The 16,471-nt window shown below is 44.5% G+C and overlaps 1 protein-coding gene across 1 annotated transcript; it reads left to right on the top strand.

Moving 5' to 3' along the window:
- Positions 1-15,116: 15,116 nt before the first annotated feature.
- On the top strand, positions 15,117-16,136 carry LOC311230908 (neurogenic differentiation factor 4-like; the record flags this gene model as incomplete). Its single annotated transcript, XM_084317336.1, has 1 exon — positions 15,117-16,136. The coding sequence occupies one exon, from the start codon at positions 15,117-15,119 to the stop codon at positions 16,134-16,136; it is 1,020 nt and encodes a 339-aa protein (XP_084173462.1).
- Positions 16,137-16,471: the final 335 nt, after the last annotated feature.

Below are 16,471 nucleotides of genomic sequence, written 5' to 3'. Positions count from 1 at the left end.
GTGGTATCAGATGAGATTTCAATGAGTTCTTCCAAGAGTTTGGATGGAGATGTGTCAGGAACAGAGCATGTGAGCGGATCGGTGCGGGCGAGAAATCCGCTCTTCGCTCTAGACGGCTTGTTCCGCTCCGCTAATCGCTCATGTTGACCCCGCCCCCAAGTCGCTCTCCGCTCGCTCACCGCTCACCTTCATTTACGAATCAAGCGCTCCCCGCTCCACATCGCTCCACAGCTCGCTCGGCAGATTTTTTTTTTGGAGCATGATGTAAATTAGCTTGATTTGACCAAACTACAACAGTCTACACCCCCTGGGCCCCTTAACAATTGTTTGTATTGAGCCGTATTGTAATTGTACCCATTATGCAATGTTAAATAACGTAATATCCATTCAACTAGCTATACTAAGCGATGGTAGCTAGCCTAGCCACAATGCTATGGTCGCTGCCATTCACGTTAGCATGTAAGCTAATAACAACAACAATGGTGGAATATATTTTTGTCTAGCAGGATGTGAGTGACGGTTCACCCTTCTCATTGGTTGAAAATGGCCTTCATGTTTGTACATCGCCACCTGTTGCTTTGGCATTGTACTACATGTATATTACATCAGTGTTAAACCACTGTGAGCGGCCCGGAGCGGATTGGAGCGGAGGAGAACTCTCGCTCCGGAAGTCACGCCGACCCATTTTAAAACCCACTCCACCGCTCACTTCAAAACCACCCGCTCCGCTCCCCGCGCCGTGCCGCTCACATGCACTGGTCAGGAAGCTTTGTCTCAATGTTGTTTGTAAAGTTTTTTTTTATCCAGAGTAACTTGGTGAACATTTTCTGTGTTTTATTAAATAATGATTTTGAGAAATAGTCAAACTTATCCAAATATGGTATTTTCATGGAAAACAGTGCAGCTGCAACAGATAGCACTTTAGTGAAAATTTTCTGTAATCCAAAAAGTTTTTTTTTTTTTTTTTTTTTTTAAATCTCATGGCACCCCTGGCAGCTCTCTGCGGCACCCTAGGTTCTCAACCCCTGTTGAGAACCGCTATAACATCCATCTGGTTACTACTTATCTATAACATCCATCTGGTTACTACTTATCTATAACATCCATCTGGTTACTATAACATCCATCTGATAACTACTTATCTATAACATCCATCTGGTTACTACTTATCTATAACATCCATCTGGTTACTACTTATCTATAACATCCATCTGGTTACTACTTATCTATAACATTAATCTGGTTACTACTTATCTATAACATCCATCTGGTTACTATAACATCCATCTGGTTACTACTTATCTATAACATCCATCTGGTTACTACTTATCTATAACATCCATCTGGTTACTACTTATCTATAACATCCATCTGGTTACTACTTATCTATAACATCCATCTGGTTACTACTTATCTATAACATCCATCTGGTTACTACTTATCTATAACATCCATCTGGTTACTACTTATCTATAACATCCATCTGATTACTACTTATCTATAACATCCATCTGGTTACTACTTATCTATAACATCCATCTGATTACTACTTATCTATAACATCCATCTGGTTACTACTTATCTATAACATCCATATGGTAACTACTTATCTATCATATCTATAATCTATAATATCCATCTGGTAACTAATGATCTATAACCTTCGTCTACCTACTACCCAGGTAGAAAATAAGTATACTTTGATATACTTAATGTATACTTGAATAGCAATACGTGCATTAAAAGTACATTAGTACTGTTCTACTAAAATGTAAGTAGAAAATAAAGTGTATTACATGTGAGTTTCAATGTACTATTACAAAGTGCAGTATTAATCAAGTAGTATTTAAGTGCACTTTAAATAAGTATACTAATATGCAGTACAACTTAAGTTGTATTAAGTTCAATTTTAATTAAACATTAATACCAGATAGTATACTACAGGTAGACATTTTTAAAGTATACTTAATTTTAGATATTAAAATATACTTAAAATGAGTACACTTTACATAATAAATACATAATACATTTGCTGTTAATATACTTAAAGTGTATTTGAATTAGTCTAATAGCAAAGTATAATATAATATACTACAAATAGGTATACTCACATGGTATACTCGCTCACAGGTTTAATATGGTGTCCATTCTGTGTCAGAAAACACAAACTTGTTACTCAAATAAATGAAATATTAAAAAACCCTACTGGTGCTCCAGAGAGGAAAGCAGTGATTCTCAACCTGGGGGTCGGGGCTCCTTGAGGGGTCGTGGCATGATTTTGGGGGGCGGTCAAGGTAATTATATCAATATCAATTATGATATTCATAATTGTATATGGATGCCTTTTTCTCGTGAAATAATGAGTATTTCGTGTCTACAGGCCCTCCTCCAATTATTAATCAACAAAAATTATATAATATATACCTGAAGGGCGGCTAGGTGGTGTAGTGGGCAAGGCACTCGCCACCAGTGTGGAGACGCTAGGATTCGCGTGTTCGAATCCAGCTCTCCACATTGTTTTTCAGTTTGGCTGGTCGTCCGCAGTAATACACATTGGCCGTATTACGGGGAGGGAAAACTGAAGGGTGGGGATCGAACGTTGTGAACAAGCGACTCCTACAAGTCGGTTGGTGCGCCTGCGCAGTAGAATCAGGAAGTGTCTGGGGCAGCGTGAGCCTCCCACGCGTTACTCCTCGACACTGAGAGATCGAGCTGCGCAGGTGAAAAGATGCGACTGCTGTTACCTCAAGTACCGGAGGGGACTTGTGCTATGTATGACTTAGTCCACATTGCAGCCGGCTTGTGGGAGGCAAGAAACAGCGTTCGTGACAGGGGAGGGTTGAATTGGATGATACGAAATTGGGATGGGAGAAAATATGGAAAAATGGGAGAAAAAGTGGATAAAAAAAAAAAAATAATAATATATACCTGAAAAGGTCAAATGAATGAATAATTGTTATTTTAGCTCACCATTGTGTCCATGCTGGACCATGCTGGGGCGGGTCCTGAATTGGCACCCCTCTGTTTTTAGAAACCCACAAAACCACTGGAGCAGAGCCAGAGAATGCAGTGCAGCTCCCTGGAGGAGGAACAAACTGGGCCTAATGGGGCAAATGATGGGGCGTTGATAAGCCCCCGAGCGGGGCAACAACACTAACACCCCGCCGCCCCGAGCGGGGCAACAACACTAACACCCCGCCAGCGAGAGCATGTGTGCGTTTTGACACAAGCGCTTACTGTCTCACCCGACAACAAAACAAAAACAAAACGCAGTCTCGTGCGCTCTTAACTACAGAGACAAAAAGACATTAACAGATCTTATTCTGCTTGACCTGCTCCAAACAGTAGCCACTAGCTAAACCCCTACTCATATCAGCTGTTTAGAAAGCTGTGTGTACTAACCCAGCTGGAGTTATGTGTGTGTGTGTGTGTGTGTGTGTGTGTGTGTGTGTGTGTGTGTGTGTCTGTGTGTGTGTGTGTGTGTGTGTGTGTGTGTGTGTCCGTCCGTGTCCATGTGTGTGTGTGTGTGTGTGTGTGTGTGTGTCTGTGTGTGTTTGTGTGTGTGTGTGCGTGCGCGCACCGGCGCACGCCTGCGTCTCCAGCTGGGATGGGGGTCGAGTTACTCTTTCATTCATCTAGGGTGACTAACGGGATAAACCCTGGTCTGCCGATGGGACAGGGACACACACACACACACACACTTGCACCGCTGTTTAAAGAAAGTATTATGGGAGATGGATCTGTCGCTGATCCCATTGTCCGCCAGTGTGCGGTGCATTCAGGCAGAACAGGAACACAAGACCAGTCACTTCATATGAGAAGCAGGAGCCTTTTCAGAGCCCCGTCCGCACCGGGCCCCACGTACTGACCGGGGGCCCCACACACACACACACTGACCAGGGGCCTCCTCGTCCACGTCGACCTGACAATAAAGTTCCCCCGGCCAGGAATTTCTCTCTCTCTCCGCCGCGATTTTGTTCGAACCATATTAAATCCCCCCCCCCCCCCGAGCCGGCCGAGTCTGGAAATTAGAAGAGTAAATCTCCCTCCTCTCTTTTGAGAAACCAGAAAACGCAATCGAATTAAATCACAGTGGGGCGAAGTGAGAGAAAAAGATTCAATTGTCTCTTTTGTCACTCCCGCAACTTCATAATCGAATTATAGCTGGCCACCCGCCAGCCCCCTCCTCCTCCCCTCAAACGAGCTTCTCCGGGCAGATCCCGCGAGCCACCTGACTTTTGTTTAGTAATTATATTATCCCGCTCTCTCCCTGGTAGCGTGTTGTGGCTAATGGCCGCGCGGGCTAGCCCAGCTGCACACGCAGAAACAAAGCTGCTTATAGCGGCCAGACAATGGGCCCCGTGGAACGGGGACGCCCGAAGGCGGTCGGCCAATGAGCGCTCGCGACGGGGGGCCAGTGGAGGGTTTAGGGGAGGGGTTAAAGGGGGTTAAGGGGGTTTAGGGGTTGTGGCGGAGGGGAGTGTCTCTCTCTTGCCCCGCGCGGGGGTCCCCCCTGTCGGGTGAGATGGCTAGCTTGGCGCGGACACGCGGTCCACACACACCGCGCGCCCCCCAGGGGTGGGGGGGTGGGGGCCGGGGGGCAGGAGGGAGGGTCAAGTTTAGCTCAGATGCCGGCCGTTCGGAAGGTTGACGAGAGACCATGAAACCTAGAGGAACTTTCATTCACTTTGGGCCCGTTTTCAGTTTTTTGTTGTTCTTTTAATTCTCTCCAAGCCGCATGATGTGCCTATTGTGGTCTCTAGCGGAGGTCAAAGCACCCGCCTGGACGTGGATCAAGAGGATATTCAGGGGTACGGAGCGCTGAGATGGCCGTATTGTACCGACAGTCATTGTACCATGAAATCCAGGACTATAGTAACTAAATAGTTGGTCCTATAAGATTTTACAATTTGATGATAGTTGTTCATACTGTCTATCTCATCCATAACACCCCCTCCACACACACACAAACACACCCACACACATGCACGCACAAAAACACACACACACACACGCACGCACTCACTCACTCACTCACTCACTCACTCACTCACTCACTCACTCACGCACGCACGCACGCACGCACGCACGCACGCACACACGCACACACACACACACACACACACAAACACACACACACACACACACACAAACACACACACACACACACACACACCACACACACACATACACACACACACACACACACACACACACACACACACACACACACACACACACTCCTCATCCGGAGGTACTGGCTTCTCTCCTAGGACTTCCAGTCTGACAGATGGGCAAAGCCCCCTTTCCCCACTGTCACAAACAGAAGCACTGGGGATTCAGGAAACGGTTGTGTGTGTGTGTGTGTGTGTGTGTGTGTGTGTGTGTGTGTGTGTGTGTGTGTGTGTGTGTGTGTGTGTGTGTGTGTGTGTGTGTGTGTGTGTGTGTGTGCGCGCGTGCACGTGCGTGCGTGTGTGCGTGCGCGTGTGCGTGTTAAAGTGGAGTGGAGGACATTCATGTGTAATTTTTTCATTATGGAAGCAAAATGCCTCCTCTGACCAACTTCCAAACATGAGGTAGAAAGAGGTAGAATGGTGTATATTAAGTAAGTGTCATTCCACAAAGTTACAAATAACAATTACAATACTGACAGATATCAGATACCAATTTTGCAGACCGCTAACATGGGTTTTGAGACACTACATATATTGGATTCATAGAAATGAATGAATAACAGAAGAGGTGAGGGAGGGTCCTTGGGGGTCAGTGTCTGAGCAGTGTCAGTGTGTTAAGTCAGGTGAGTGAGTCGTCAGCATAGAGGCGCATATGAGCCACACACAGCGAGGCGTTGGAGAGGCGGTGGAAGACCATCTGCCGGAGTGTTACAGGACACGGACGACAGACACCGAGGGACCCCGGGACGCCGTGGCATGGAGGCCGCGCTCTCTCTCTCTCAGCCCCACTTGTGGAACGCAGACATTTATCAACTGTAACTGGGTTAGTTTGAGGCTGATTTAAAATGTATGAGCAGATGGCCGAGATGAGGAATTCCGCTCTCTTAACGAGGCGGATTGTCGCGATTAAGAGTGTCGAGAGATGGAACATGCCCCCCCCCCCCCTGTATCATTAATAACATCTGGTATATATAATATACCGAATAACCGTATCATTAATTCCTAGGCCAAACGTTTGGGAGCATGAGGCCCCGGCTCGGGATATTCCCAGGCTGTTTCCACTCTGGGGAGGCGACAGGCCGGCCTCTGCTACAGTATTCCCCTTTCAGGGCTGCAGGTGTGGAGAAGCAACGGCAGGGGCCCTCGGGAAGAAGCAGGGGCTACGGCAGGCGGCTGGGGAGCGCGAGGGGGAAGGAGAGAGAGAGACACATCCTTTGGGCACACAGTTACCCTCATCCTATCCTCCCTCATTCTCTCCTCACCCCTCTCTCTCTCTCTCTCTCTCTCTCTCTCTCTCTCTCTCTCTCTCTCTCTCTCTCTGTATGTATCTCTCTCTTTCTCTCTTTTTCTCTCTCTGTCTTCCTCTCCCCCCTCTTTCTCTCTCTCTCTCTCTCTCTGCCTGTATCTATCTCATTATCCCCTTCTTCCATCTGTCTGTCTGTCTGTCTGTCTGTCTGTCTGTCTGTCTGTCTGTCTGTCTGTCTGTCTGTCTGTCTGTCTGTCTGTCTGTCTGTCTGTCTGTCTGTCTGTCTGTCTGTCTGTCTGTCTGTCTCTCTCTCTCTCTCTCTCTCTCTCTCTCTCTCTCTCTCTCTCTCTCTCTCTCTCTCTCTCTCTCTCTCTCAATATACATATGTACAGGTGATTAAACTGGATTAAACAGGCACATTGGTATAAGCCGTTGTGTTTAGTTCAGCGCAGCTTTAGGACCTGGGGAATATACTATGTTAATGAAAGATCTAGATAGTTACTTAGGGGAGCTAATGTGTGAATTCAGTAGTAGTTAACTTGCCATACAAAGTGAGTGTTAGTGTTAGCCAGCAGTTTGTTGTTGTTTTCATTATAACCCAGTGGTAACTTTCTGTTGAGAAAGTGCCTGAAGAGAAGTCGAACTGCCTAATTCTTTACCGATTGCCACAGTATGTTTTCAACAATGGGATTGGGAATGAGTATTTTAAACGTTATTGTTTCATCATTGGCAACAATTTATTTTGTCTTTTACTTTCAGATATAGTTAAATTAACTTACTCTAACCTAACCTAAAGGATACATTGAAAAAAAAAATAGGGACAGTGCAGATCAAGAAACATAACATTTTTTGCTAGATATTATCGGTCCCTTGCAAAAACTTAGAAAATATTTGCTAATGGCCATATAATGTGTTTTGAAAATAAGCAGGGTTTAACTATTTGGCAACACCCCTAGACTGTCATCATCATGGCACCCACTTTGGGAAAGCCTGCCCTAGTAAGCTGCATCACATTTTATCCACTAACAGAGCACTCAGACACATTATTTAATTTTCTTGCTATGTTTTCCCATGTGAAGGGCAGCCAATAGGGCACGTCCTCTCATTTTCGCCACTCAATAGGGCACTTTAGCGCAATGTTTTCAACCGTGGGGGCACATGGTCAAGTCCTCTCATTTTCTTCTTCTTCTTATTTTTATTAATATGTACAGAGTTGTAGTATTAATATGTACAGAGTTGTAGTATTAATATGTACAGAGTTGTAGTATCAATATGTACCGAGTTGTAGTATCAATATGTACAGAGTTGTAGTATCAATATGTACAGAGTTGTAGTATCAATATGTACAGAGTTGTAGTATCAATATGTACAGAGTTGTAGTATTAATATATACAGAGTTGTAGTATTAATATGTACATAGTTGTAGTATTAATATGTACAGAGTTGTAGTATTAATATATACAGAGTTGTAGTATTAATATATACAGAGTTGTAGTATTAATATGTACAGAGTTGTAATGTGATGCGATGGAAACGTTGATCTCTCAATAACCACACAGTGGGATGCAGGTTCAACGGACTCAGACTCTATTAATTTTCATACAAATATTCTGGGTTCCATCTCCAGAAGCTCGAGTAGCACGTTGCTTCATTCGTAGGGTGGGATCCACACAGAATGGATTGCACGGTGCTAATTGCACCCTTACTTACAATTCATTATGAATTGAAAATGGGGGACCCTGATGTAAACAAGATGAAAGTCTTTCTCTGGTCGGCATCCCCTTAACCCTTTCACTGCCGCACTACCAAACGGTTAACCCTTTTCACTGCGACAATACACAGAAGGTTAACCCTTTCACTGCCACACACCAGCATGTTAACCCTTCCACTGCCACACTACAGAAGGTTAACCTAATAACATTTTCAATCAATCAATCAATCAATCACTTAGTCTGTGTAGCTCCTGGATCCAGTAGCTGGCCTAATTTATTGCACATGGCCAGCAGCTCAACCCTGACTTCCACTTTTTAGAGCAGATTAAAAGAGGACCTTCTAACTGTCTTGAGGTTTACCTCCTTGAGGACCAACGGCTCCCCAAGCCACAACTCCACTGCTGTCCCACGAGGGACGTCCTGTTTGACAGGGCAGTTAGCAGGCCCTACAGGGTCGTCACTATAGGGAGGTGTAGTGGTGCTGTTTCCTGCCGGTCCACCTTGCTTGAAATTGCAATGTATTTCCCCATTGCCCATTTCTAAATCGTCTTGTTTAAAACAAATAAAGCATGAACATTTGCATGGTGTACAGTACCTTTCTGTGCGTATTCATCCACAATCTATAGCTCAACATGAAAATATTCGCAATTAATCGTAAAATAATTACGTTGAATTTGATTTCAACCAAAAATGCTTAAAACGATAATGTTAGTGATAGAAGGGAACTCATTTTGTGCAAAAATGGAAAGCTTGCCAATGTTCATGAGGCAGAATTATTACAATAGCCGATAATACATTTTCCCAATGATAAATCCCTAAACGGGTGGACCGCGTGGGCGGTCCAAAGTGACGTCAGACTACACCTCCCTATAGTGATGCAGTGATTTAACCCATACAACTCTGATAGCATGTACAATAATGCTGTATACCGTATTTATATTTATTTATATTCACACATCTGTAGATACTATATCTATTCTGTACATATCCCTTACCTAATCTTACGCTGCTGGACAGTATGACTACTACCATAGTGTCTTTATAACTGTATTACTGTACATATTCATATTCTCTGTACATACATCTGATTAGCACTATTAATCAGTAGTACTAATTTATATATTTTATATCCAGTTTAGTTTCGTTTATTTTTTCACACAGTATAAAAACAACAACACAATAACGACAACTGTAAAGTACAAAAGATATACAGTGCAGGAAGAGGCAGAAACGCCCAGAAGGCTTATAAGAAACCTCCACCTATAATAATAATAATAATAATAATAATAATAATAATAATAATAATAATAATAATAATAATAATAATAATAAACATAAGTTGGAAAACAAGATCAATGTAAGGACCTTGTGGGAGTATATGTGAGAGTAAGAAGTGAGTATGAGTAAGTGTGTGTGAGTGTGTTAGTATGCGCAAGTGTGTGTGTGTGTGTGTGTGTGTGTGTGTGTGAGTGAGAGTGAGAGTGAGAGTGAGTGTGTGTGCAAGTGTGTAAGTTCAAATACAATACACTGTTACAATATAATAATCAAATGTTCCTTCAAACATTCTTTTGTAAGTTTTTGAAGTTTTTTTTGCCAGATGGAGAAAGTTTAATCACCTGTACATTGTATATTATTATTATTATTATTATTATTATTATTATTATTATTATTATTATTATTATTATTATTATTATTATTATTATTATTATTATTATTATTATTATTATTATTATTATTATTATTATTATTATTATTATTATTATTATTATTATTATTATTATTATTACACTTTACTGTTACATTTGCACTACTGGCTCAGTCTGGCTGTACTGTGAACTAGATGGAGGTCATCACACATTTAGTGAAACATTATTTTGTTTAGAAGTTGCTCTTGTGTTCCACATGCACAGTGTGACAGTTTTCCATAATGCTTCTGGATACCTATGAACACGTTACATCTTTTGTACAATTACAAAATTGTCTATAGCACTGCAGTAATATACTTACTTGTCAAATGCGCAAATATGTAATTAGATTAGATTAGTATGTTTTTGTATTAGATTAGATTGAAATGTATCATTATACAGCACAACAAAAATAAGTTTGGCATCCAACCAGAGTGCAAATGTCACAGTAATAGGAATATATAATGTACAGGTGATTAAACTGGATATCAAATATATAAATTAGTACTACTACTGAGTAAATAGGGCTCATCAGATGTATGTACAGAGTTGCATGTACAGTGATACAGGTATAAAGACACTAAGTCATACTATACTGGCCAGCAGCGTAAGAGTAAGGGATATGTAGATATAGATATAGTATATCTACAGAATGTTGTATTTACCGGTAAATTGTTTTAGTATTTATTTATTTACCTAAATCATTCCATTCACCCCAAAAATACAATGTCATGTCCTTGTTGTGAGGTGGTGTACCGTCTCGTGAGGTGGTGGTGTCTGTACCATCTCTTGAGGGGTGGTGTCTGTACCATCTCTTGAGGTGGTGTCTGTACCGTCTCGTGAGGTGGTGTCTGTACCGTCTCGTGAGGTGGTGGTGTCTGTACCATCTCTTGAGGGGTGGTGTCTGTACCATCTCTTGAGGTGGTGTCTGTACCGTCTCGTGAGGTGGTGTCTGTACCGTCTCGTGAGGTGGTGTCTGTACCATCTCTTGAGGGGTGGTGTCTGTACCATCTCTTGAGGGGTGGTGTCTGTACCATCTCTTGAGGGGTGGTGTCTGTACCATCTCTTGAGGTGGTGTCTGTACCGTCTCGTGAGGTGGTGTCTGTACCGTCTCGTGAGGTGGTGGTGTCTGTACCGTCTCGTGAGGTGGTGGTGTCTGTACCGTCTCGTGAGGTGGTGTCTGTACCGTCTCGTGAGGTGGTGTCTGTACCATCTCTTGAGGGGTGGTGTCTGTACCATCTCTTGAGGGGTGGTGTCTGTACCATCTCTTGAGGGGTGGTGTCTGTACCATCTCTTGAGGTGGTGTCTGTACCGTCTCGTGAGGTGGTGGTGTCTGTACCGTCTCGTGAGGTGGTGGTGTCTGTACCGTCTCGTGAGGTGGTGGTGTCTGTACCGTCTCGTGAGGTGGTGTCTGTACCGTCTCGTGAGGTGGTGGTGTCTGTACCGTCTCGTGAGGTGGTGTCTGTACCGTCTCGTGAGGTGGTGTCTGTACCGTCTCGTGAGGTGGTGTCTGTACCGTCTCGTGAGGTGGTGTCTGTACCGTCTCGTGAGGTGGTGTCTGTACCGTCTCGTGAGGTGGTGTCTGTACCGTCTCGTGAGGTGGTGTCTGTACCGTCTCGTGAGGTGGTGTCTCTTGAGTCCTCGAGCGCAACTGCGGTGAACTGAGCGCGTGGCCAATACTGCTGCTTGGTGCGCGAGGATGGATGGATGGATGGATGGATGGATGGATGGATGGATGGATGGAATGACTGACTGGACGGGGGATGTGGCAACACCTGCTCACGCGCAACTCCAAGCTGTCACATGCGGTTAGTCGCACGAGCGCGTCTCTCTACCGTTGAATGCAAAGAAGTGTGTATTTGGCGGCTGCGCAGAGCAACAAAGCGCCTCCCCTGCTTGTTGTATGTGAGCCAAGATACTTTATCAGTGCTTCCCAAACTGTGGTCCGCGAGGGTATTGCAGGTGATCCAGCTGAATAGAATAGAAAATTATATATAAAATAAAATCGAAAAATCTTTGTGAAATATAAAACATAGTATTATAGTTTGTTATTGTCTCAAATTAGGCTAATGTTACCAGTAAATAGTGGCGCTTTTTGTGCGTAATATCAGTTTGAATACAATTGACTTTATTTATACAGGTGGTCCAAACTAATTATTGCTAACAATCAGTGCATGGTCCACAACAAAACACACACACACACACACACACACACACACACACACACACACACACACACACACACACACACACACACACACACACACACACACACACACACACACACACACACACACACACACACACACACACACACACACACACACACACACACACACACACACACACACACACACACACACACACACACACACACACACACACACACACACACACACACACACACACACACACACACACACACACACACACACACACACACACACACACACACACACACACACACACACACACACACACACACACACACACACACACACACACACACACGACAGGACAGGACAGTCATTCACAACAGGATGGACTGCTCGCTCGCTCGCTCGCTCGCGCTGTGCAGCCACGGGCCGGCCACGCGCGGCACACTCGAGCTGGATGCGAGCGCGCGGGAGGAGGAGGAGCCTGTTGGCGGGTTAAAACCCCGCGCCCCCGCAGAGTGACCCACAGACAGACAGACAGTCTGACGACACGCTGAGTGACGACGACAACAACAACAACAGCAGCCCGACAAACTTTACTACTGTTTTATGGACGGAACGACACTGTAGTAGATCATATCTGTCCAGCATCCATTCATTCATTAAACGTCTTGGGGGAATATCAGAACAGGTATGTACCATAATAAGCTTATTTTTAAATAGTTCAGTTGATTCCAATATAAATATATTGTTGGAGAATTTCGCATTCTATCTTTTTTATTGGACCCTTTAATTCAAGTTTAAATTGTAGTTATATACCAGAGCCATGCAGGGCTATTTCGGCATAACTATAATATTAGCCTGTTCTCTCAGAGTTGGCTCTCTGTGCTTATTTTCTATTACATTTTTTGTAGCCTATAGCCAATCATTTGCAGAGAAATATCTGAAATACAAACATGTATTTTCGTTTCTTAAATCACTTTCGGCTGTTTATAAGGTTATGTGTTAGTTAGGTTCTATATTGGATCGAGATTCCATAGCCCTGTTTCAATTTGTTTCGAATGCGACCAAATCGTAAACATGAGGACCGACTGACCCAATAAACAAAGTGGAACACAGGTTTAGCTGAACATGTTTTAATAAGGCATTCAGTAAATTATTCTTTCACAAGCAAAAACGATTGTCGGAAAGTCAGAATAGCCTATACTTCACAATTTTAAAATGCGGCCAGGCCTATTCTAATTCATTCCGAGTTCCCTGTCACTGATCCGAGGATGTCTAACCTTGAGTTAATCCCATGGTCGCCGGTTCATCCATGAAGCAAATCCTGCAATGGCCCAGATTGAAGTAGGATCCCGTCCTTTAGCTACTCGTGGAATTACGAGTTTAGAAGTTCCCTGAAGTCTCCCCCACTGATTAACAGCCTCTCTGCCGTGGTCTGGATAGATGGGGATGTGGGTATAAGAGCAAACAGAGAGAGCCATGTCATTAAAAAACAAACAAAAACACCCCCGTAATAAACGAATATATTTGCTGAATACTTATTGCAGCAGTATAGTATATAGTACCGTATAATAATAACAACATATCAACCAGCAGTCACCTGTAGCACTATAGAAGCGGCAGGAGGGAGGGAGCTGTCCGGTGCTGAAACCGACCGGCCTGTTGAGAAACTCTTTACAACAAGAGTATTTTGCTGGACGAAAAATAATAAATGCATCTTACATGATTTAAATTCAGTATCTCTTTCAAATAATGATCATAGATCTGTGATCTCCCGGGTCATTACCGATCAAGGCTTAACATTATTACCTTGGCAGAACGACAGAAGGTCACACAAGGCCAGCGCTACTCATGAGACTAGGAGATAAGACTGCTATATATAGGCCCCTGAGACTAGGTTTCTTGGTCAAGGGGCGTTCCCCGCAACAAACCAAATTAACCTGTGGCTTACTCTGTTGGCTTGGCTGTATGCAGTCACAGTGTGTCAACACGATTAGATTAGATTCAAATTTATTGTCAGTATACACAGCACAAGTACAGTACAAAATAAAGTTTTCAATCAACGAAAATAAGTTTGGCATTCAACCAGAAAATGTAACAGTAAAGTGCAATAGTAATATACAATGTACAGGTGATTAGTGCTAATCATGTACAGAGTTGTAGTATTATTATGTACAGTGATACAGGTATAATGACTATATGGTAGTAAGTCATACTGGCCAGCTAGTAAGAGTAGGCAAGGAATATGTACAGATATAGATATAGTATCTACATATATGTAAAAAGGATATATAGGTACAGACAAATGTGGATAGATTAGTTGTATTAGTTGATAGGTGTATAAGTAGGTATATAGAAAGATTATATGCAGGTATACCCAGACATATATGGATATATATGCAGTAAATATAAATATATTAATGTATATATATGGTACAAAGTATTCCATATTGAGTCATTATGTCACAAACATAATATAAATAAAAGGCAGAACATCATAGATGTGAATCCTCTCCTTGGATAGGAAGTATATATTTTTCTAACATGGTTGTTAGTATGTCACAGAGCCTTCTTAATAAAAATGAAATAATGTAAATCAAATCAAATCAATTTTTTTTGTAAAGCCCGCAATCACACGTTAATGTCCCCATGGGCTGGACAAGTCTTCACAATTCAAGAAGAAACATCACAATAAATCAAGAACAAAAAACCCATTATGAAATCCAAAACAACACTCCCAGATATACCCCAGCGAAGGTAAGGAAAAACTCGCAAAAAACCTAGCAATAGGAAAAAAGCACCACAGGCAATGTGGAGGAGAGACACCTTAGAAGGGTCGTTCAAAGGGGGATCCCCCTTCTTGGATGTCGGTGAGTGTTGCTATGGATGATCGATGCGGAGAATAAAACAGGCGAAATAGTTGGTATGTAATAATAAAACACAAATATGTACATGCAATAGCAACTGGGGTACATAAGAACATTTTTGAAAGATTTAAATAGAATATAGCTAAGAACAACAACAACAACAACAACAACAACAACAACAACAACAACAACAAAAGATCTAGGCAATGTTACTTGCAAACATGCGCTGGGATTCAGTGTAAACGGAGACGTCTTTCTCGTTCACAGAGCACCATGATGGCCAAGCCCTACGTGAGACCAGGCGAGGGGGGAGAGATCAGCCCGCTGGGGTGGATGGACGGCGACGTGAGCTCCCCCGACGGGGACATGCCGGACACGCCGCACCGCTACCACCAGAGCGGCCGGGAGCTGGGGAGCGAGGACGCGGAGGAGGAGGACGAGGAGGACGAGGAGGAGGGCCAGGGCGACGAGAACGACGGGCCCAAGCGGCGGGGGCCCAAGAGGAAGAGGATGACCAAGGCGCGGCAGGAGCGTTTCCGCGCGCGCCGCGTGAAGGCCAACGCCAGGGAGCGCTCGCGCATGCACGGCCTCAACGACGCGCTGGAGAACCTGCGCACCATCATGCCCTGTCACTCCAAGACCCAGAAGCTGTCCAAGATCGAGACACTGCGCCTGGCCCGCAACTACATCTGTGCCCTGTCCGAGGCCCTGGAGGGGGGCCAGTCCACGGAGAGCAGGGCCTTCATGGACACCCTCTGCAAGGGCCTCTCTCAGCCAACGAGCAACCTGGTGGCGGGCTGCCTGCACCTGGGCGCGGCCCCTGGCGTGGGGGAGAGGCCAGAGGACAGGCACGGGGCGAGGGGGGGTCCCACGGCGCTGGGCGGGGTCGGGATGGGGGTCGGCCCCTTGGGCTACTCCTCCCCGGGCCTGCCCAGCCCCCCTTACGGCACTTTGGACTCCGCCCACTTACTCCACTTAAGGGCGATGAAGGGCGTGGCTTACGAGAACCACTCGCCGAACAACTGCACCAGCGGCGGGGTGGGTACCCCTCCCTACGACGGCCCGCCGACGCCTCCCCTCAGCATCGGCAGTAGCCTGGTGCCCAAGCAGGAGCCCTCGCCCCACTACCTGCCCCCGCACCACTACCCCCCCTCCTCCATGGACCAGACCGGGCCCCAGGGTCAGGTCCTGTACCAGACAGCTGGCTATGAGGTGCACCTAGAGGGGCCATATGACTCCTACCACCCGCCCCACATGGCCCCCCCACAGATGGGCACAGTCTATAGAGACTAGGAGCGAGGATGGTTGGGTCTCGTCTTTTAACACTGACTGACTTTAGTACGAGATACCTGGACCTTACAGTGGAAGACCACTCAAACTGAGAGTTAATATATGTTTGGTCTAATAAACCCATGGTCTACGGAGGTCCAATCAATGTTTATGAACACACGCAACTCTTATTCAGAGCCAGAAACAAGAGAACGTGGACTTGAATATGTGATCAAGATGTCGAATTTGAAGCTGCTCCATCGAAAATTTTATAGAAAAGTGATTTTCTTTTGAACCCAATGAACAATTGAAGTTTCTTCTACAGTGGCATCAACAGTTCTGAACCAGAAGGTGCCATT

The sequence above is a fragment of the Notolepis coatsorum genome (assembly GCF_963971535.1).
Source record: "Notolepis coatsorum genome assembly, chromosome: 6".
NCBI lineage: Eukaryota > Metazoa > Chordata > Actinopteri > Aulopiformes > Paralepididae > Notolepis > Notolepis coatsorum.
This window is presented reverse-complemented; position numbering and strand designations above follow the sequence as displayed.